Genomic DNA, 22,222 nt, shown 5'->3' on the forward strand with positions numbered 1-22,222 from the left:
TAACAGGCCACTGGGCAGGCGGATATATTTCCAGTCAATATTTATGCACCTCATGTGGTTCTTTGACGCACTGTCCCAAACTCTGGCGCAACTAATGCCACAAGCACACCTTATTGGTGGTGACTTTGACTGCGTGGCCGATGGTGGCTTGGATCACTTGCACCCCCGCTAAGGGATTCCACTGCTCTCTGACTAGCTGGAAATTTTCCAACTCTCAGCACCACTGGGGGCTTGTAGATGGGTGGCAACATCACCCACAGGAACAGGATTACTCTTACTACTATGCACGTTTGGTTCAACACCTTTCTGGGCTTGCCAGATATGCTGGGCGCGATCACTGGCGTAGAGTACTTTGTTGGGACTATCTCTGATCTGTCTTACACTGTGCTAACAAGTCTTCTGCAGAAACTAGAGACATGCCATTGAATGGGCGATAAATGACTTTCTAGCATTTGTTGTCAAGCAGGAAGATTTTCCCAGGCATGCATGTGTAGTCGGACACCACAGAACAGACTGAGCATAAAAAGATACTTACTCTACACACACCAATCTCCAAGCAAGCTCCTTGTGCAAGGAATGAGGGTGAGCTATGTGGAATTTCTACTTTCCTACAACATATGCAGTTTACAGCCATCTGTGATACGCTGCCAACTAGCTTCAAGCTTAAGAATCATTAAACATAGCTCTTTCTCCAAAGTCTAGGTGAATGCTTAGAATACTGCGCCCAAAAACAGCACACCACTGTACAAGTGGATTGTTGCAGACCCTTTTGCCGGCGGTGCGACAAGGACTAGTTGTGAATCTTTATAGCCGTATTATGTCAAAGATTTGCAATCCTCTCCAAGACATGCTCCTGTGAAGGGACGACCAGTTCTTTTGGACATATTTAAAGAATGTGTTTTATAACTCCTATTTCAGGGGTGCTGGGTTAGGGACTGAGGTGTTTCGCATCATTAACAAAAGCAAACTGGATCTAATTGTGGGCACCTTCTTTTTACGATTCCCCTTCTATGCACAGAGGCTGGACAACCAGAGAGAGCTTGGTCTGCAGTAGGATGTTCCATACTTAAAGGTACAGGAAGTGGCATTGCAGAGGTAGAAGACTGAGCCAAGATGAGATAACTGTGAAGCAGTTAACGGTGGTGCCTTGTAAAGGATAATCAGCTTTAAAAAAAACTCCGCCACAAAAAAGTAAGTCAGAAATGTCCACAGCAAGTACTGTAGAGCTTGGTGTAGACAACAATGGAAAAAGTGATAGGAACATGTCCTTCTTTCTCCCTCTCACAAACTGATCCACTTAAATGGAAAGAACAGAACACATGTTTTCTTTAATGCTATACAGCAAATGCTCTGGTACCTCTCAGAAATAGAAGACAGTTTAAAAACATGCAGAGAACATTCCCAATTATATGACCCTGTGGCCAACATTGACAAGTCATTCTCAGAGATGCCATGTGATGGTCAAAGAGCATAGTCCACTGATGTTACATGAAGAGAAGGCATTTCTCACGTTGACATTCATAGAGAAACAGATGAAATTTAGGCTGGCTCTTACCCTTTGGTGTCTGTTTTTTCCCCAATGCCGTCTTTCATTTTCTCTTCCTCTTTCACTTCTAGAAGACATTTAAACAACAGTTTTTAAAGGTTCTCCAAATTAACAATAACCAATTGTTGGCAATACAATATGTTTAACAAGGAATAATCTGTACTCCTTACAACCGTTTTTTTGGAATGAGACAAAGCAAGTGGGTTTCAATCAAACATTGTACTGCCATTTGTTGAAATGTCAACTCCCACCAATTGGTAGGCAGTAAAATAAGAATGGAGAAAATTCAGTGTTTTTCATCTTCAGCAGTGGTTGTTTAAGGTATACAATGTTCAATCTGGTTATCGAATAACACTCGATTTTAAAATAATGCCCAAAAATATTTGATATCCTAATTTGGCACAGAAGGTCAGCTGTTAGTAAATATATGTAAGAGTATTGTAAAGTGCAAACAAGAACCCTAATATTTTCTTCACAGGACTGGCAAACTAAGTGCCATAAAGCGAATATGCTTTGCAGTAGTTCCTGATAGAATAGACTAGAGTTGGTGTTCAGATTTCTTACACATGAATAAGCATAGGTCCGGTGATGAGATTTAGTGGATATGGATGCAGCATAATTATGGTTACCGGGTGTGCGTGCAATCCCTTGCAAGAAGGGTCTTGTGGGGGAGACTATGAAAGAGGAAGAACACAAGACTGATTTTGTGACCGGAGTGAAGAGTCCAGATTGTTCAGTAGATATCCTCCAGTCAGGCTTCTTATTTTTCCTCCAAGTTTGGTTTGTTTGGTACTTCCTTAACAAACATAATAGCATGGCCAGAGATCAACTTCCTGCACTAAGCGTACTAGGTTGCCCGTCTTTTAGGTATTTCTACTACCCCAACCCTAAAGGTCTTCTGTTTTATACATTAGGCCTTCAGTTGTATTCTCTGTTCCACTAGAAGCCAATAAGCGTATTCCAAAGCAATAATTTAAGTGCTTCAGATTTAGGTAGGTTCTTGCTACCTTGATAAGTTACATTAGTACCTTCTGAGTTTGGGCTCCTGAGAAGTAGTTGCAAATAGTACTGAAATAATCCATCCCTCTAGGGATCAGATATTGTGAAAGTTCTACTAAGTGATTACTGTTTGAAGATGGAGTATCTTTTTGAATTAAGTAGTTTAGTTTATGCTGTTCAACACACCAGTGACCTAGTGTATAAAGATAATATCTGAGCTAATGGAAGCACCCACGTTCTTGGCCTTGTATACTGACAATGGAAATTATCTGTGAGCTGCGGCCTGGAGAGCCTGAAGTGTTATGTTATTACTGTAAAAGTACCTGTGTGTTTGTAGCATTAAAAAGTACCTGTAAGTCTTAAAACGGATATGGAAGCCGTATTGCTTCGGATGTGGAAGCAGTATTGCATCTCAACATCACAAACCCATTAACATTGTTTTACTGTGTGTGTGCTCAATAACCAACTTTAAAATCCATCCCAATTAAGCTAGCAAAGTTCTAGGTATGCATTCTTCAAGCCATCAACTGGGATACAAAAACATTCCCAGGTTAATAACAATGATATATATAGTAGCATACACCTGAAATGTCCATGTAACATCTCTGTGAATACGCAGCATGTCTTTTTTTTATTTTATTTTTTTACTCAAGACAGGCATTGAGTCTTGGAAGTTTAAAAAAAAAAAAAACCACAAAGCAACTGCTCAATAATGTTAGTCAGTAAAAGTCTTATTTACACCACTCACATTTTTGTTATAGTCATCGTATACATCAAGGAATTCTCATTTGCATTTTATCTCCTTAGTAAAACAATGCTTCATCATTTAAAAAAAAAAAAGTAACAGTTAAAGAAAATAATTATTAAAACGTGCTGTCACTGCCAGTTTCCAGAGAGGCGGGGGTGCAAGTGAACCTACATCACCAGACACTACAAACAGATGCATGCAGAGTAACATGGCTAAGTGGAGCGGTATAGAGGTATAGCTAAGACCAGCCTCTTGAACGCGTAACTGGTTACAGACTATATCATCAACCTTGACCTTGAAAGCTGGGGTTTTCTACTGCATGAGGTACCTGTAGAGGAGTTCCAGGTGGAGTTCCCACTCCTGACTTGTTGATGCATCCTGCTTAACAAAGCCGCAAAGTAGCTGTACACACCTGAAATGTGTTCTGCCAGGAGACAGATCTTGTGGTGAACTGCAGAGTGCCTGAACTCTTGTGCTAGGGCAGACAGCTTGGTGGAGTGCGTATTCTAGCTATTTCTCTATGTAGCACACAGCTGCCATAATGTCCGCCCTTACAAGGACCATCTTGCTACTTACAAATCAGTAGAAGACATTAAGGGATAGGGGAATGGCCATCAGGTCCAACTACAAGGACCATCCTGCTACTTACAAATCAGTAGAAGACATTAAGGGATAGGGGAATGGCCATCAGGTTCAAATAGTGGATGTGTCACCTCTGATGAAGAGGGGTCCAGGTGCCTTGCAGAGTCATGTAACTGACCTCCATGCTCTACCCAATGAGCAATGATTTGGTGGCAATGGTCACTTGCAGTTGAGGGTCTAAGGAAGGCCTGCCGAGCAACAGGACTGAGTGCTGGCCCTTAACACTAGAGCATCCCAGTGACCCTCCTCTTGCGACCACTGTCTCATGAGGCAATGCTGGAGTGGGTTCATGTGTAATCTGGCATGCAGCACAATTGCTATGCAAGATGCCATCATACCCAAGAGCTCTGGTACAGTTCTTACCGTAAAGGGATGAGTGAACTGAAAAAGAGGTAGAAGCTTATGAAATGTCATCATCTGCTGGTTAGAGTATGCTTAATCTGTGACCGTGTTTACCATGAGCCCCAGAAGAGCAGGATCTGTTGAGGCTGGATTGGGGGGGGGGACTTCTTTATATTTCAGTGAAACCTAAGCTGTGGAGCAAAGTTAGACCTCTCCGAGCATGTGCTATCCATTGTTGTGTACTGCTGCTCTTGATAGTCAGTACTCGAGATATGGGAAGACGTTGATGCCCCCTCTATGTAAATAAGTGGCCACCACTGCTAGACAGTTGGGAAAGACCCTTGGAGCCATGATGATCCTGAATTATGGTAGTACTGTGAATTTGTAGTGCTGTCTATTTATCAAAGACAGAAGTGATGGGCTATGTGGATAGAGATGCAGAAGAAGGAGTCCTTAAGATCCAACACCTTCATCAAGTCTCCCTGACAGAACAGCAGGATGAAGTTCTGCAGGCTTGTGTTATGAAAATACTCTAACAGGATTTAACAAATGAGCAGTCTCCGATTTAAGACAGGCTGGGAATAGCAGTCTTTCTTTAGAATGTGGAAGTACAGTGAGAAAAACACTTTTGGCCATTTATGTGGCGGCATCAGCTGCACCGCACCATTTTGAAGGTGCACCCTAACCTCTTTTTGCAAGAGTGAGTTGGTCCTGGCTAGGGGTGTGTTGACATGGTGTAATGTTGGGTAGGGTGGTGTGGAATTTTAAGCAGTAGCCCTGATGAACTAGTGCTGGTACTCACAGATCCAAAGTGATTTCCTCCTAGTAACAGTGGAAATCCCTTAATCTATTCACAACAAGTGTTGTGTGATTGGAGTAGAGGGAGGAGATGGACATGGATGAGTTAGTACTGGGGAGTGGAGGCTTTAATTTTTTTTTTTTATCAGAGCCCCTCTACTTCAGGTCCTTACTGCTGTTTCCCCTATAAACTCGTTTCGAGTATCCTCTGATTGCATGGGACTCTTAAAATACCTGTTGTTGGCACTGGTAGGATTGAACCTGGCCAAAACGTGTGGTTTTGCCCCTGCACCTGGACTGCTAGCTGGAAAATGTGCCTCTCAGGGTGGCAGACTGCAAGGTGCTCATGGACTCTATAATCAGAGGATCCTGCATTATTTTCTCTAATATCTCATAAACTAGGGAACCGAAAATATGTTGCCCTTTTTAAAGTTTATTAAGAAGGGGACAAGACACAGTCATTTGTGGTGGGATAAGGCGATGCTGGTATTTACACTGCAGAAAGAAGTTTTCACGGTGTCCAATTTGCAACAGATATTCTCCTAGGAAGGAAAATGTTACTTAAACTGCAAGCATCTGTTTGTGGCATGTAGTTTTGTAGATTCACATGCTGTGCATATTCCTGCCATCTACTGCTGGGCCCGAATGTGTGCAAGTTGTTTTTCTTGAAAGAATTCTTTGCATCACAAAGTACTGTGACTCTATCATGCGCACTGCAAGCAAGAAGTAATCGGCTCCACTGTTAGATTGTTTTACACACTGCGGGTGAGGATGAAACGGAATCAAAGTGACCCAGGGAAAAGACAGAAAGATGACTATGAAGGAGAAATAATGGTAACTGCAACAGCCAGAGGTGCCTGGGGAGGAGAGTGGGCATATGTGAAACTACAGCACTAAATGCCACAAACAGATGTTTCACGGAAAATAACGTTTTCCATTTGAGGCAAGTGGCTGTAGATTTATATGCTGTGCAAAGACTGTAAAGCAGTTCTTCCTTAAGTGCTGGCTAGCCTGTGGATGTTACAGAAGACTGAAAGAGGGTACGAAGAACAGCATAGCTAACATTTGCTTGTTGCCAGGCTAACACAGCAGTGCTTCATGAAAATGTGTGGTGTAGGCCAAGTAGCTGCTTTACAAATGTCCACTATTGAGATGGTTCCAAGGAAGGCTATAGAGGCCCTTTTTCTGGTAGAATGGGTCCTAGGAGGAGTAGGGAAAACTCTTGGCTTTTGCGTAACATGTTTGGATGCATTTAACTATTCACATGTCTGTTCCTGAATTCGATAAGGCCTTCCCTTGATGTGGTCTAGAAAAATCAACAAACAATTGTGTTTTTTCTTTAAAGGGCTTTATTCCACCTACATAGTACATTAAGGCTTGTGTGATGTCTTAGATATGAAGAACCCTTTCTGCAAGTGAGTCAGGTCGTGGAAAGAAAACTGAGAGGTCCACAGACTGGTTAAGGTGGAAAGAAGAGACCAGCTTAGAAAGAAATTTAGGGTTGGTGCGAAGGACCACACTATCTCTTTGAAACTGAAAGAAAGGTTCTTCCAAGGTGAAGTCTGAGGCTCACTAACACGCCTTAGTGATGTGGTGGCTATTAGTAAAGCTACCTTCCAAGAAAGAAATTGTAAGGGACATGACTGGATGGGCTCAAACGGGGGACCCATAAGTCTGGTGATGACAATGTTATAATTCTACACTGGGGCTGGAGGCACCTGAGCAGGAATGACGAGTCCCTTTATAAAAGCTTTAATGACTGGAATCCTGAAGAGAGACAAGTTGCCTATTCTCGAGTAAGCAGTCACAGTAGCCGAATGGAGGTTAAGGCTAGCCCACATGTCCTGGAGGCGTAGCAGGCAAACAATGTTTTAAACAGTGACTGCTGAGAGGTCAATCTGGTATGAAAGGCAGTAGCAGACATACCTTTTCCATTTGGCAGAATTTCAGGCACAAGTTGTGTGTCCGCATGTTCCTTAAGAATGTTCATACATTCAGGAGTAAGGCAGAGGCAACCTAATTCTAATTCTTCTGGGAAAAGATTGCAAGGTTGAGACTCTTGAGCTCAGGTCGCCTGATTTCTTCGTGGTTCTCTCCTTGAGAAGAACTGGCATGTTGGGGAGCCTGTCATGCAGAACCACCAAAAACTCCCTGAGAGTTGTGAACCTGGGTTGTCCGGCCCAAGTGGGAGCCACCAGGATGAGGGTGAGAGGTTTGCCGCAGTTTCTGAATGTGGCTCTGTATATACTACATCAAACTGAGATATGGTGTGCACAGAGTCCAGGAGTTCCCCAGAGGCTTAACAGAGGCTAAAGTAGATAATTCTAATGCTCTCTTTTGTGTTAGTGTGGCCAAGCAGTTAGGCTTATCAGAGGGTAGTGCAAAGCATTTGTTGTACACACACAGACAATAAATGCGGCACACACTCAATGACTAACTCCAGGCTAATGTATTTATGTTGAAAACATATATTTTGTTACTTTATTTCTAGAACCAAAAGGATCTTGTTGCAGGTAAGTACATTTGCAAGTAAGTATTGAACATATGTGTCAATAGCACTTTGTTTACCATTGGCAAAAAAACGGCTTACAGGCAAGTAACATTTTTCACTTCTAAAAGTTGACAGTGCAATTTTCAGAACAGTCCTGGGGTTAAGTGTTAATGCAGTTTTGAGGTAAGTGCTCGACTTGCGGTTGCAATCTCTAGGGGTTAAGATGTCCACTGGTCGGGGCTCAGGATGACCCCAAACTTACACCACCAGCAGCACAGGGCCGGCCGGGTGCAGAGGTCAAAGTTGAAGTTAGATTTAGAACTGGATCCTATGGAGACACAGAAACAGGTCTGCTAGCAGGTAAGTACCCACGACTTTGGAGGGCAGACCTGGGGGGTTTAGGGGAGCAGTGGGGGAATGGGGGGCAGAGGTTAGCACAAAACACACATCCTCAGCAGCCCAGGGGCGGCCGGGTGCAGGGTGCAAACACAGCGTCAGGCTCCTGAGGCTTTTCAATAGGGGGACCCGAGGGTCACCAAGATGCTGCTAGCTGGGTCCAGGGGGTTGGTTCCGGGTAACCACAAGCTGAAAAAGGAGGGCTGCCTACTGAACTTTGTTGGACCGGGGTTCTAATTCCCCAAGGCCAGGGGGTTGCGGGTACAGGAGTACCTTTAGGCATCGGAAATCTTTGTCTGGTTCTCTATCCGTCAGGGGGGTCCTAAGGATTTAGGCTGTAGGCAGTGTCATGTTGGCCAGGAGGGGTCAAACCAGGGTGGACACAAGGTCAGAATCGCCTGGGGGCCTGCTCTGGACTGGTGGGCCACCTGGACATAGGCCATAGGCATCGGGTGTAAAGTGGGTAGGCCTTGCGGATCCGGGGCAGTTCTGGAGTCCTTTTGGAAGGTTACTTCTGGACAGGGCCGCTGCCCTCTGGAGTTCTTGGTCCTCTTGTAGGTAGGCAGTCCTATGTGGGTTTGGAGAGGTCGCTGGTCCTGCTGGATGCGTCACCTTTTGCTAGCAGAGTCCTTGAAGCTGCAGACAAGCTGGTAGCACTGAGGACAAGTCAGTTGTCGTCTGGAGTCTTCACTGCTAGGGGGTTCGGCTTATCAGTTCTTCTTTCTTCTGGTCTTGAGGTCGCCAGGAATCTGGTGAGCTAGGTTCAGCAAAGCCCTTAAATCCAAGATCTAGGGACGTTACAGGAGTCAGCGGGCCAATGGCTACTGTCCGAGGGTGGCTACACCCTTCCTGTGCCCACTCCCTTTGTTGGTAAGGGGTCGGAGGGGGTGGGGGAGTTTAGAGGGGAGTTGGTCACATTCCTAACCTTATTGGTCCCTCTCCTCCAAACCAAAATGTAGGATTCTGCAGGGAGGGGGTCACTTCAGCTCTGGACACCTTAGAAGTGGTCGTAGCTGGAGTGGTCACTCCTTCCTGTTTTACCAAATTTTCCAGCCGGACGTGCCGCCAAAAGTGGGGCTTTGTTCAGGGCGGCGGTTATCTCCACTAGCTGGAGTGCCCTGAGGCACTGTAACAGGAGTCCTGACCCTTTGAGGCTCCCCACCAAGTGTTGCAGTTCCTGCAAGGGGGTGGGGGGAGGGGGGAAGGTGTGAAGTACCTCCACCCAGAGCAGGCTTTGTTTCTGACACCAGAGGGCACAGAGGTCCTCACCCCAGGGGCTCAGAAACGTGTCATTTATTGGCAGGCTGACACAGACTGGTCAGCCTTACACTAAAGAGTTGGTTAAAATACAGGGGCATCTCTGAGATGCCCTCTGGGTGCATTGTATAATAAATCCAACACTGGTGTTGGTGTGAGTTTATTGTGCTGAGAAGTTTGATACCAAACATCAGTCTTCAGTGAAGCCATCATGGAGTTGTGGAGCCCGTAATGACAAACTCCCAGCCCATGTACTTAATATGGCCACACTGCACTTACAATGTCTAAGAATGGACTTAGATACTGCAGAGGTATATTGCTCATGCAGCTACGCCCTCACCTATGGCATAGTGCACCCAGGTGATGGAAACCAGAAGGTCCAAAAACTCTGTACCCGGATGCTTTGGACCGAGTGGAAGAGGATCACTGGTGTCTCTATGTCCCCAAGCATCGCAAGACCAGAGCCCACTCGGTGGCTCACCCAAACAGTGACTGGTCTCCATGGGAATGCATTGGGCACCAAATGCTGTTTTGCAATCTGCACCTGGCGCCCCCGTGCCCCTGAGGGTGTACTGTGGGTGCTGCCTTGGGCCTTGCCAACTACCCACCTTAACCCCAGGAGATTGGTATTCTAAGTCACTGTACTCTACATGTCTGCAGAACTTGTTTTTCTTACCATAGGATAACATTGCAGAACTCAGAAATTGCACTGTGTCCACTTTTTAAAGTGAAAAGAATTCCCATTTAAAAACATACTTGCCTGAACTTTTTTTGTGTGATGCCTAAACATATATAAAGATACATGCTATTTTTATAAATTGGTGTGGATCTCCTTCTTGAGTTATGTGTCTCATTTATTAACTATTGTGTGTATTTTACTTTCTTTGAAACTTTCCAAGGAAGTATCAGCTTTCTCAGTAAACAGGTGTTTACTATCAAAAGGCATATCCATGAGAGAGGCATGTATGTCAATGTAAAAAACTGTGATGCACATCCACACATGGCAGTGGAGCACCACCCTGGCGCCAACTGCCCTTCGCAATCAGCAGTATCAAGGCCAGTACAAATCACGTATTTGGAAAGCTTGTTGACCATCCAGAATTGTTTGAGCCAGTTAGTCCCTAAGGTCTTTCGGAAGTGCTGACTAGATCTTCCCGGCCATGTCCCAGAAGGCATATGTATGTTGGCTCAATCAGCAGACTATGCTGATCAATCTGAATGCTTGGCTAGTGAAGGCAAAAAATATCTTTCCAAACTTCTGAATGGTCTCAGATCAGATCCCCACCTCTTCGGAGAGGTTTTGGTGCATTAACCAGGGTTCCTCTTGCTGTATGAAGCCTTAACAACTAGACTCTCTGGAGTAGAATGTTTAGTGAGAAAATCAGGATCGCTGGGTGCTCTGTAGTGACATCTGGCTAGCTGCTTATTCGCCGGTGAGGTTTTAACCAGTTGCCCATTAAGCTATCAGTGAGGGCCTTATTGAAAGGGAGCAAAGGCTCACATGTGGCTGGCTCAGGCTGTAAGACTTCTGTAAGGATGTTAGTCTTAGTCTTAATAGAGAGCAGTTGTAGGTCCAAGACCTCAGCCTTTTGTCAGGCTACCAATGCAAATTATGCACTCTTTTCAGTTAGTGATCCAAATGGCAAATTCAACTCTTTATCAGGGGAAGTATGGAGCCCTCTCGCCTCTTGAAAACCCATTAACAATGGTCAACATCATGATGAGGTGAAATTGGTTCAGGTTCATGCATTAGAAACAGTGGGTCCTCCTCCGGTGCCATTAGTACTTGCAACCACATGGAAGTGACTGGCACAGGTCGAGGAGCTGGGGTGAAAGTGTGTCCCAGAGGTGTTTTGAGTCCCGTAATGTGTCCAAGGGGATCAGATGGCACAGATTATGGATCCACAGGCAGCACCCTGACTGGAGGTCCCCTCAGATACTTGGGGCCTGAATGCATGCCAGAGGGAGCCAGGGGAATGCCAGATATCTGCAACATTGCCTCCTTAAAGGCATCAATTGGCTGTAGAGGTGCCGATTGCCCAGGAAAGACAGGGCACTGGAATCATTTGAGGGATGAGCGCCACAATCATAGATCTTGGAGAGAACGAATAATATAGTGAAGTCTTGCACCTTTTATTTGCAGGGACATCTTTAGGACTTTGGGGGCCCAGGCCAAATGTATTTTGGGGGCCCCTGTCACAACACCTTTAAATTTAAGATCCAATTTCAGCTCTTCATGCCCTCTTTGGCTGGGCCTCTGACAGTGCACATTCACACTCCTCTAAATTCTAAAAGTGTTTATGTAGGAAGCTGGCTCTTTATGTAGTATGTCAATAACTAGATATACCGTGTAAAGAGTCCAGGAGTTCCCCAGTGAGAGGACAGGGGCTTGCTATACAATCCCAAAGTGCTCTACATAGAGGTAGTGTGGATGAGCAGTCTTAGGCTTAACATTGAGGAGCACAAGATATCCACAAATACATACTATAGTCAAGAAATGAAACGCATGACTCAAGAAGGAGATTCAAACCAATTTACAAAAATAGCACGTATCTTTATATATGTTTAGGCAGCAGAGAAAAAGTATTCAGGTACGTACGTTTTTAAATATAAATTCTTGTCACTTTAAAAAGTGGGCACTTCAAGCAATTTCGGAGTTCTGCGATGTTATCCTATGGAGTGACTCACAAGACCAATCTCCAGGAGTTAAGGCGAGTGGTGGGCAAGGTCCAAAACTTGCAATACCCCAGTCACACTGAGCCAACAGCGGGGCTCAGGCTTCATGATGCTTGGGCACAGGTAGGGACCTCTCGTCCTCTTCACCATGGCACAGGGGCAATGGGTGCACAGGAGTCTTCAGGTGTCAAATTTTCCTTACCGGAGCAGTCGCGGTAGAGAGGGGCTGTGTGTAGAGGCTGCAGGCACAGTCAGGGAGTTCAGGAGGGGTAAAACCATGATGGGCTCAGACTCTGGAGGGCTGGAGAACCTTGTTTCACAGGTGGCCCACTTCAATTCGGGCTGGAGGCGATAGATGCAGTGGTGGCTTCAGGGATCTGGTTTTGGCGGTTCCAGAGGCTTATGAGTCCTTTCTTTAGACCAGAACAGGTCCACTGTTCACGGGAGGTCTGGAGTCTTTAGTGAGGGCAGGCAGTCCTCTGGGGTTTCTGGAGTCGCAGCTGCAGGACGAGTCCACTTTGGTGTGAATTTCGACGAGGGATGCAGACAGGCCAAAGGGAATGGTCCCAGGTCAGCTGCTTCTTCTCTCCTCTCTGCTTTCGCAGTTCTTCAGTGTCCTTGGTCTTCTTAGGTCATCTGGATTCTTTGAACCTCCCAGCCTTGGAATGTAGTTTTCCAGGTTATCCTGTTCGGTGGGGATGTTTAACACCCCTCCAAGAGCAGGCTTTGTAGCTGACCAACTGAGAGCAAAGGCTCTCACCTTAGAGGGTTAGACTGTTGTCTAGTGGTGGCAGACTGGCTCAAACTAGTCAGCAAGCACACAAGAGACTAGTAGGTTTTCAGGGGGCACCTCTAAGTTGCCCTCTGGGTACATGTATTGATAAAGCCATCACTGGCATCAGTGTGGTTTATCAAAATGATGTTTGATACCAAACATCCCTATCTTCAGTGAAGCCATCATGTAGTTGGGGAACTCGTATTGACCACTGTCTAGCACATGCATTTAAAATGGCTTCCCTGCCCACTTACTATGTCTAGGAATCGACAAAGACATAGCAGGGGCATACCTGCTTTAGCAGATCTGACCTCATATGTTATATAATGCGCCCTGCCTTAGGACGGTAAGGCCTGCTTTAGGAGAGACTAACAAATATTGCATGCAGTGGTAGGGGACATGGCCCACAGGCTGTGTGCCACGTCAGGTTTTCACTTTTTTATGCGTCAAAACATGCAGCCTGCAATGGCAGCATGTCATGTGCTTGGTGGAGCTTATTGACTGCAGTTGTCCCTTTTTATTTTTTGGCACAAGTGGAAGCTAATAATAAGGCCATAATGTAATAATTTCACCTCTTTTTAGGCCTCATGTTGTACAGTGTGTTAAGACACCATCAACTTAAGCTACCTCATAACTTTTGTTTATTCAGTGAATTGACTATCTTAAGACTTTTAGAACTGGAACTTCGGTGAGGCTATCAAGATAGCAAGGCTAATTAGACATCGTAGGACATTAACACACAAGTTTTAACCAAGAAAGACATTAAATGCCCCTCATAATCACTGACTAAAATAAAAAATCCTCATCACCCTCCTGGTATTTATCCAAGCACGCATCCTTAAGACTCTCGGCCAACAACCCAGATATATCATACAAAGCACTTAGAAGCCTTACTTTGCGCTTGTAACCACACATGTATGTCATCAAGATGCCCTCACAGCAGCTGGATCAATTATATTATTGTCAAACAGTAAATTACAATTTTACCCAAATGCAAGCACTTATTGTGCAGTTAGAAGGGTTAAAGATGGGAACCGACCACAAACTTCCAAAAAGAAAGCATTGCTGTTAGAGGAATACATAATTGTGGTAAGTAAGTAGAAATGGTGGGTGACATATTGCTATTTTCAGTAATTGATGATGTTCGCCGTTACACTCTTATGGGCTATTTTTCTAATGTGATTTATTCTACACTTGGAAAGGGAGGTGGAATGAGAGCAAGAAAGTGCAATTGAATAAATGATTTGGTGTTTACTCTATTTTCATCACTCTCAACAAATTACGTTCTATCACACGCATAAGGAAAAAAAATAATCAACATCAAATTATGTTGTAAAGCTACTGGCCTGTGCCCACCCAAGCATCACAACTCAATGAACAGGATTGGTACCGAAGAACACGTTACTTACCTTTGGTAATGCCTTATCTGGTAGAGACATATTCTAGTTGCAGATTCCTTACTTTTTGAATTTTCCCAAGGCATCAGTATGGATCCAGAGATTTTTCTCGAGCAGTACCCCGCGCGCCATTGGGTGGCATTGATCGCCTCTGTGTCCGTTGTTGGCGCTGTCCGCACCAGATGTGAAGTCTGGGGTCCTATATAGGTGCAACACTGGCACACTGACAACTGTTTCTTTTCATGACTTTCCACGCCAGAAGCACAGAGCCATGAGGAACACTTACCAGTGGTGCAACAAAACTAAGGCCCTGAAAGGGGAGTCCCTGTTCCTACAAATCAGCCTGCAGAGTGGAAAGGATGGGTAGATTGATAAGAAAATCTGCAACTAAAAAATGTCTTACTAGATAAGACATTACCCAAGGTAAGTAACTTGTTCATCTGATTGAGACTTCTAGTTGCAGATTCTTTACCTTTTAAATACATTCCCAAACAATACCATCCCTGAAGTTGGGTCTGTGAACCAAGATCAAACTAGAAAGTCCTGAGGACCAAACGGGCAAAGTACCCATCCCTATAGACCTGACTGTCCAGGCATTAGTGTTTGGTGGACATGTGCCAGGATGCCCATGTTGCATCCTGACACATATCAAGGATTATAACTGTGTGCTAACGCAGTGGTTGCTCTAGTAGAATGAGCATGCAATCCTTCAGGCAGTTGATTCTTGGTCAGTGTGTAGCAGATCTTAATACAGAGTACGACCCATCGGGAGAGGCCTGACCTTTTTTCCACACTCACATAACCAACAAAGAGTTGATCATCCACCTAGAACTCTTGTACGATCATAGTAGAATGTCAATGCTCATTAGGGGTCCAGGTGGTGGAGTCCCTTCTCTTCCTTAGATGAATGTGGAGGTGTGTAAAAAAGTAGGCCAGGTGATTGTTTGGCCCATATGAAAGGGCGTAACCACTTTCGGCAAAAAGGAAGCCCTAGTGCGAAGCTCCATTTTGTGAGGATACACGAAAGGTAGGGTGGCTTAGATGACCATGACTGCAGCTCACTCACAATGCAGGCAGATGTAATGGACACAAGGAAGGCTGTTTTCAAGGTAAGAATCCTGGGAGGAAAATTGCAAAGAGGCTCAAAAGGAACGAATAACAGAAATGTCAGAACTAAATTTAAGTCCCATTGGGGCATAATGAATGGGGATGGAGGAAACATATGAATAAGAACTTTGAGGAACCTATTAACAACAGGAGACTTAAACAGAGACGGTTGATCAGGAAACCTCAAAAACAGAGAGATAGCAGATAAATAAACTTTGAGAGTCCCCATAGCAGAACCTTGCTGGGCCAGAGAAAAGTTAAACAGAGCCTCAGAGAGAAGTACAGAAAGGGGGTCAACAGACACCATGCCACAACTTTCTTCCAGTGACAGGCTGCCAAGATTACGTTACAGACTCCGGGCAAACAAACAAAAAAAATCTATCAACTGCAGCTGCTCAATCTCCATGCAAGAAGGTGCAGGCTGGACAAGTTTGGGTGGAGAACCCTACCCTGCTGCTGCAACAGAAGATCCTCCCAAAGGGGCAGCCTGATTGGAGGATCAATGGCCATGCTCAGTAGCTCAGAATACCAGACTCTTTGTGCCCATTCCAGAGCTCCAAGGAGTACTTGGGCCCGGTCATTCTTGATCTTCGTGAGAACTCTGGGCAGAAGTGGTATGGGCGGAAAGGCGTACAGGAGGGCCCAAGTTACACTTGAGACAAAAGATGCGTCGCCAAGCAATAGTCATTTTGGAAACTCTAGCGCGCAATACTACTGAAATTGCGCATTCTCTGTGGAGGCAAACCGATCTAATCAAGACTCTCCCCACTGCTAAAAGAGACCTTGCGCCACCTACAAGATAGAGACGCCATTCGTGATCAGCTGAATTCCTTCTCTCTGGCATTCAGAGAGCTCGCCAGATGTTGAACCACCAGGGATATGCCATGTTGTTCCACCCATGTCCAGAGGTGGAGAGCCCTCCTGGCAAAGTGTCCTCGACCCTACTCACCCTGCTTGTTGTAGTACAACATGGAGGTGGTGTGGTATGTGAACACCTACTCTACCTTCCCCTTGAGAGAGGGAAGAATTATTTTCAATGCTAGCCTAATCGCCCAGAGCTCCAAAAGGTTGATGTGGAGTCCAGGCTTCACCAGTACCAGATGCCTCTGATCTCCATCTCTCCCAGATGGCAGCCCTAGCCCAGGAGTGACATACTGGTCCCTAATGTCAGCTCTGGTTGAGGAAGGGAGAGGGAATCAGACTCTGACCCTACTGCAGTTTGTTAGCCACAAATGCGGATCACATGGAGTTCCCTCCGAGATCTGGACCATGTCAGGGAGATTTCCCCCAATTCTGCGCCCACTGCAGAGCCCGCATATGTTATCTGGCATTATTCACCAACAGGAGGCAGGAAGCCATGAGGCCTAGCAGCCTCAGAATCTCTCTCACCGAAATCCAGGATAGAGGCTGAAACATTGGTATCACAACCTGAACTATCCTGGGTTCGCCACTCGGGAGGAAAAACCTGAAACTGCACTGTGTCCAGAACAGCTCCGAAGAAAGGAAGCATCCGAGAGGGAGACAAGTGTGACTTTGGCATGTTTATAGTGAACCCCAGCAAATGCAGGAGGTCCTCCATAGTCTTGAGGTGGGAAACGACAGCCTGGGGCGAGCCGCCTTCAACAGCCAGTCGTGGAAGTACAGGAAGGCAAACTCCTGACCTGTACAGATGAGACCACTTTGGCGAACACCCGAGGGGGGCTGGTAAGGCCAAAGGGGAGCATGGTAAACTGATAGTGCTTGTGGCCTACTGTGAGCCACAAATAACGTCTGAGAGCAGGCAGGACAGGAGTATGGAAATAAGCATCCTGCAAGTCCAATGCCACCACCCAGTCTCCTGGGTCCAGGGCAGATAAAACCTGAGTGAGCATTTTGAACTTCTCCTTCCTGCGGAAGAGATTGAGGGACCAAAGGTCTAGGATAGCGGGGAGGCCCTTGTCCTTTCTGTGTGCCATAAAGTAGCGGAAATAACGACCACAACCTACTTTGGCCAGGGGAGTCATAACTTCCTCCCGGAGAAGTGCCAAGTGATCCTCCATCAATGGAGAATAGGATGGCGGGGTAGTCTCCAAGGAGAAGGAATACCCCCTTCGGACTGTCTGCAAAACTATCTGTCTGACGTGATGGACTGCCAGTGGAGCAGGTGATGGCAAATCCTGCCTCTGACTGGTCCCTCGTGGGGACGAGTCAGAATAGGAAGAGTTAGACGCAGGTGCCGAAGAGTGTGAGTGGTGGGGGTATTTTGGAGAGGACTGGCCGGACTGCTGGCTCCTTTAACCACAAGAGCGGTGGATCCCACATCCCCGGCCACGCAGAAGCTGGGCAGCATGTGCAGCACGTTGGCTAGACAGGCATGGACGTTGTAGGGCGACCCTTCCGTAGCCATGAAAGGAGCAAAAAGCAAACTGAGGGGGGCGAGGGGCTGCCGCAAGGTCAAGGGCCTGGCTGTAGGCCGAGAATTCTTCAAGCGCTCAAGCGCGGAGTCTGCTTTTTCGCCAATGATACAGGTGTCATCTGAGGACATGTCCATAAGACTGGCTTGGACATCCCTGTAAAGCCAGACGTCCTAAAGCAGGTATTGCAACTGCTCTGTCTAGTGAGTCGCTCATGGCAAGACCACATTGGATCATGAACTTTGCTGCGTCCCTCCCATCAGCAACTGCCTGGGAGAGTACAGCCCGAGCCTCCTCTGGGACATGCAGCAGGGTGTGGGAATAACAGCCCAAAAAGCATGTTGTGTTCACGGACCGTTATGCAAGGTTGGTGGAAGAGAACATCCTCTTCCTTAGTGTGTCCACCCTCTTGGATTCCCTATCCGGAGGTGCAGAATGGAACACGGCCTGGGAAGTGGAGACTTCGATAATCAAGCTCTCAAGGATGGGGTGTTGCGTGTGGAAACTCGGGTCACCCCGAGCATAGAGATGGTGTCTGGCAATTGTCCTGTTCACAGGAGCCCAGGTGTTGGGTTTGGACCTGGTACCCAGTAGGACATCTGTAAGGGCTTCATTGAAGAGGAGCAGGGGCTCAGAGGATGAAGCTCCAGGCTGAAAGTTAGTCCTCACCTCTTCGCACCACCATGGAGTATGAGGCATTCTCCTCCGTAGCCACAGTAGGAGGAGAAAGCAAGCCATTATGTGGGTAGCCCTCTAACTTCCTACAAGTCCACACGCAAGTCAAAAGGGTCAGCGACCCCTCCCATTCCTCACCGTGCCCTAGCCCATAAGAAAACAGGCTCAGAATCCGACATAAGCTCGGTGTCTGAGTCGGCAATGAGGATGGAGACAGCACTACCCGGGGGCACCGAGAGAGTTGCGTCGATGAAGATTGAGATAGTAAGGTTGACACCATTCCTGATCGAAGCATGGATCCGCGGGTGCCCCTTGGAGCCAAAGCTGCTGGCACAGAACCTGAAAGGCCCCTTTTGACTCTGTGGGGTGTGAGGGCACTCCAGCAGTACTGGACTGTCCAAGAATGAGGCGCATAGCCTCATAAAAATCATAACTGGACAGGGGTCGCTCCAGCTCTTGGAAACTTGGGGAGACGCAAAGTCGCCCAGACGCAGGCTCTGCAGATGGAGGCCTAAAACAATGACCCTCCCATTCCCTCAGCTCGTCTGCCAACGGACAGAGAGAAGTCAAAGAACGTTTTGCTTTCTTCGATTTCTTGTGCCTCGACTTGCCCAAGTGTCCCAAGGATTTGGAGTGGATGACGACAAAGGGGGACTTCGCAATGGATCCCGGTAGCTTCCTGTTGACTGGGACCTCTACTTACGTGGAGTCGAGCATCAGGCTGCCATCAGCTTCAGGGACCACTCCCTCAAAGCCTTCGGATGCTTGGCCTGACACTCTGAGCATGACTTCTGGTCATGGTCGCGCACCAAGCAACAAAAGGCACACGAGGCGTGGATCAGTCACCGACAACGCCCAATGACAGGATCCGCAGAGCTTGAATCCGGTCTTCTAAGATGATGTTCTTGACACACCAGGAGTTGTACAACTCGGAATAACTAACAAAAGTAAAAAAATACCAGTCACAAAATGACTGAGGGGTAGCTCTCTTCGGACCAGCACTGGCCGGCGCGTAAAGAAAATAACTGACATCAGCACACCGGGATGGCGCCTATATAGGACCAGCAACGTCATATCCGGCACGGACGAAGCCAGAGCCGATCCACACCATATAAAGGTGCGCAGGGGTACTACATGAGAAAAATCTCCAGATCCACACTGATGCCTGGGGAAAATTCAAAAGGTACGGAATCTCCAAACAGAAGTCTCTATTCTCTATCAGATCATTTGCGCAATGATATCACAGAAAATAAAACCAGCCTTACATGGAAAATGAGGAGGCCTTGAACAGAGATTGCTTATTCTATCAAACTGCAGGGTGGCTTATGTGAAAACATTTTGATGTCTTGCATGAATAACCAGAATGACACTCTTATCTTGTCCTTGGCATGTTGCCGGGAGAAAGTGGCTGAAAAAATGTCTTCAACTGTAATTCATTACCTTTTTTTTTTGCTGTGTGGGGTGCTTGTTTTCCACCACTTTTGCCGCTTTCAAAACGTAACCTTATTTTGGTGGCATGAGATGCTTTTTCTTCCACTACACTTTTGCTGTTTTAATCTCCTGCTACCCCTTGCCAGTTTTGTTCACGAATTACAGAAACTCATTCTGCCACTAACAATGCCTCTCTTTCCGATGCATTATTTGTGATAGAAATATCCTACTCTTCTCTACTGTTCGATGATAAAATCGGTTTTATATTTGTGCTTCCAAACAAATGCAGATGTTTGCCACATAAAATTTTAAACCAGAACACAAACTTTTAGCCGATTATATTATTCGCAAATTGTTTTATCAGACAAGGAGTACTTGGCACTCTACATGTCCTCTGTCAAAGTTTCTGGTGCCAAAATCATTATTGTATGAATTTCTGAGGACAATCTGATGACACCATAGAGTCTCTCTGTTGAGAAACATTAGAATTCAATGTTTTCACCTAGACAAAAAATGACACATCTGCACGGTTCTTGTGTTCGTTAAAATCAATGGCCAAAAAAACTTTCACAAAATTCTCAGACTTTGCTGTCGGCACTACAACGACAGCCTTATGTAAACCAAACTTTATGGACGCAAGTCATACCTGTTTTTTTGTCCTCTGGTTCCTTCTTTTCTTCTTCAAGTCTGGCTTTCTTAGTACCCTTTTTATGATCCGATACGTTTCTTCGCCCTCCTTCTCCTTCATCTTCTGAATCAGAAAACTCTTCATCACAAGCTATCCGTTTATCATAGGCTCGAACTGCAAACAGAAAGTAAGATGTACGACTATATGATTGTTCAATACTAGATACCACAAAATATATGTTTGCCTATTGAGGGATGTGTAATCATATATCGATATTTCCCAAGAACGTGTTGATCCCTGCCAAAACATCAAGAACTCAGTCATGTCTATGGCTATTCTGTGGTAACTAGAATAACCATGGTCCTTCTGACTATTCAGTCATATGAATGGAACTTCAACAACATTGATGAGCCCATGCATCACACATGACTCGTCCACAAACAGCTTACTGCACACATTGTTTTTAATTCCATATTCTGTGCATTATCTCGAAGGACAGAGTTGATTGGGAAAGGATGAAAGGTGGTTTGCTTGGTCGTCATAACATCATTACAAATAGCACCATAGTTACTAATGAGTATAGTTTGTTCTCATCTGCTGGGCAGTTGGCTTAAAGCACTTCTACGTTTAAGATTTCTCAGGAGCAATAGTGAGAAGAAATTAACAGCAACTCTCCAACTCACGTCATCAGAGATGTACAGAGCTGTGTATCATAGAACACATAAGCCCTAATTACAAGTAGCCCCTTAATTCTGATATGCCCTGTAACAAGAGTTGATGGGCCTATTGCAATAACTGTGGTTGCAGAGAGAAGACACAATCTGTGTGTAATACACTGGAGGAAAACATACAGGAATTGTGGTGAAAAAAAAAAAAAAATCCTACATGTTAATCCCACAATCTTATAATGCCTGTTATTTGCCCACTCCCAGCATTACCGGGCCCCTGAAAGTGGCAATTCCAAGAAAGAGTGGAGAAATTCCTGAAAATTTTACAGGCTGCTCATAGTAAGAGCATTACGTTTACAGAGAGTAAGTGAAGTCTCAAATGGACCTCTTTATAGATGACATTTTTTGGAATGTATCTGTTAAGACACTACCTAAAAACTTTAACATTCAGGGATGTCCTTCACCTGACAATATCCTAAAACAGGTACAACACTGGATAGCAATAAATCACTTGAAACTCAGCCCCATGAAAATGGAATTTCTCCTATTATCACCACAAGGCAACACTCTCATTCAAGAATGGATCACTCACCGTGATGCACTCAACCGAAACCCAACAACCATCAACTGCCCAAAGTCACTTGGGATAATGCTAGGCAAGCGTATGAGCATTGTAAAGAAATGGCTCCCTGTTGCAGTTACCCCCCACTTTTTGCCTGATACTGATGCTGACTTGACTGAGAAGAGTGCTGGGACCCTGCTAACCAGGCCCCAGCACCAGTGTTCCTTCACCTAAAATGTACCATTGTATCCACAATTGGCACACCCTGGCATTCAGATAAGTCCCTTGTAACTGGTACTCCTAGTACCAAGGGCCCTGATGCCAAGGAAGGTCTCTAAGGGCTGCAGCATGTCTTATGCCACCCTAGAGACCCCTCACTCAGCACAGACACACTGCTTACAAGCCTGTGTGTGCTAGTGAGAACAAAATGAGTAAGTCGACATGGCACTCCCCTCAGGGTGCCATGCCAGCCTCTCACTGCCTATGCAGTATAGGTAAGACACCCCTCTAGCAGGCCTTACAGCCCTAAGGCAGGGTGCACTATACCATAGGTGAGGGTACCAGTGCATGAGCATGGTACCCCTACAGTGTCTAAACAAAACCTTAGACATTGTAAGTGCAGGGTAGCCATAAGAGTATATGGTCTGGGAGTCTGTCAAACACGAACTCCACAGCACCATGATGGCTACAC

The 22,222-nt window shown here is 45.8% G+C and overlaps 1 protein-coding gene across 1 annotated transcript in view; it reads right to left on the reverse strand.

Annotated features, from left to right (window-relative positions):
• The window catches only part of HDAC2 (histone deacetylase 2), a 169,529-nt gene that overhangs the window by 25,003 nt on the left and 122,304 nt on the right, over positions 1-22,222 (reverse strand). The window contains exons 12-13 of the mRNA XM_069234546.1: positions 20,320-20,475; positions 1,556-1,613 (exon numbers count right to left, since the gene is read on the reverse strand). Of these exons, the coding sequence (XP_069090647.1) occupies positions 1,556-1,613; positions 20,320-20,475 (214 nt within the window). The remainder of the gene's footprint in view (positions 1-1,555; positions 1,614-20,319; positions 20,476-22,222) is intronic.

Source organism: Pleurodeles waltl, chromosome 5 (genome assembly GCF_031143425.1).
Source record: "Pleurodeles waltl isolate 20211129_DDA chromosome 5, aPleWal1.hap1.20221129, whole genome shotgun sequence".
NCBI classification, from domain to species: domain Eukaryota; kingdom Metazoa; phylum Chordata; class Amphibia; order Caudata; family Salamandridae; genus Pleurodeles; species Pleurodeles waltl.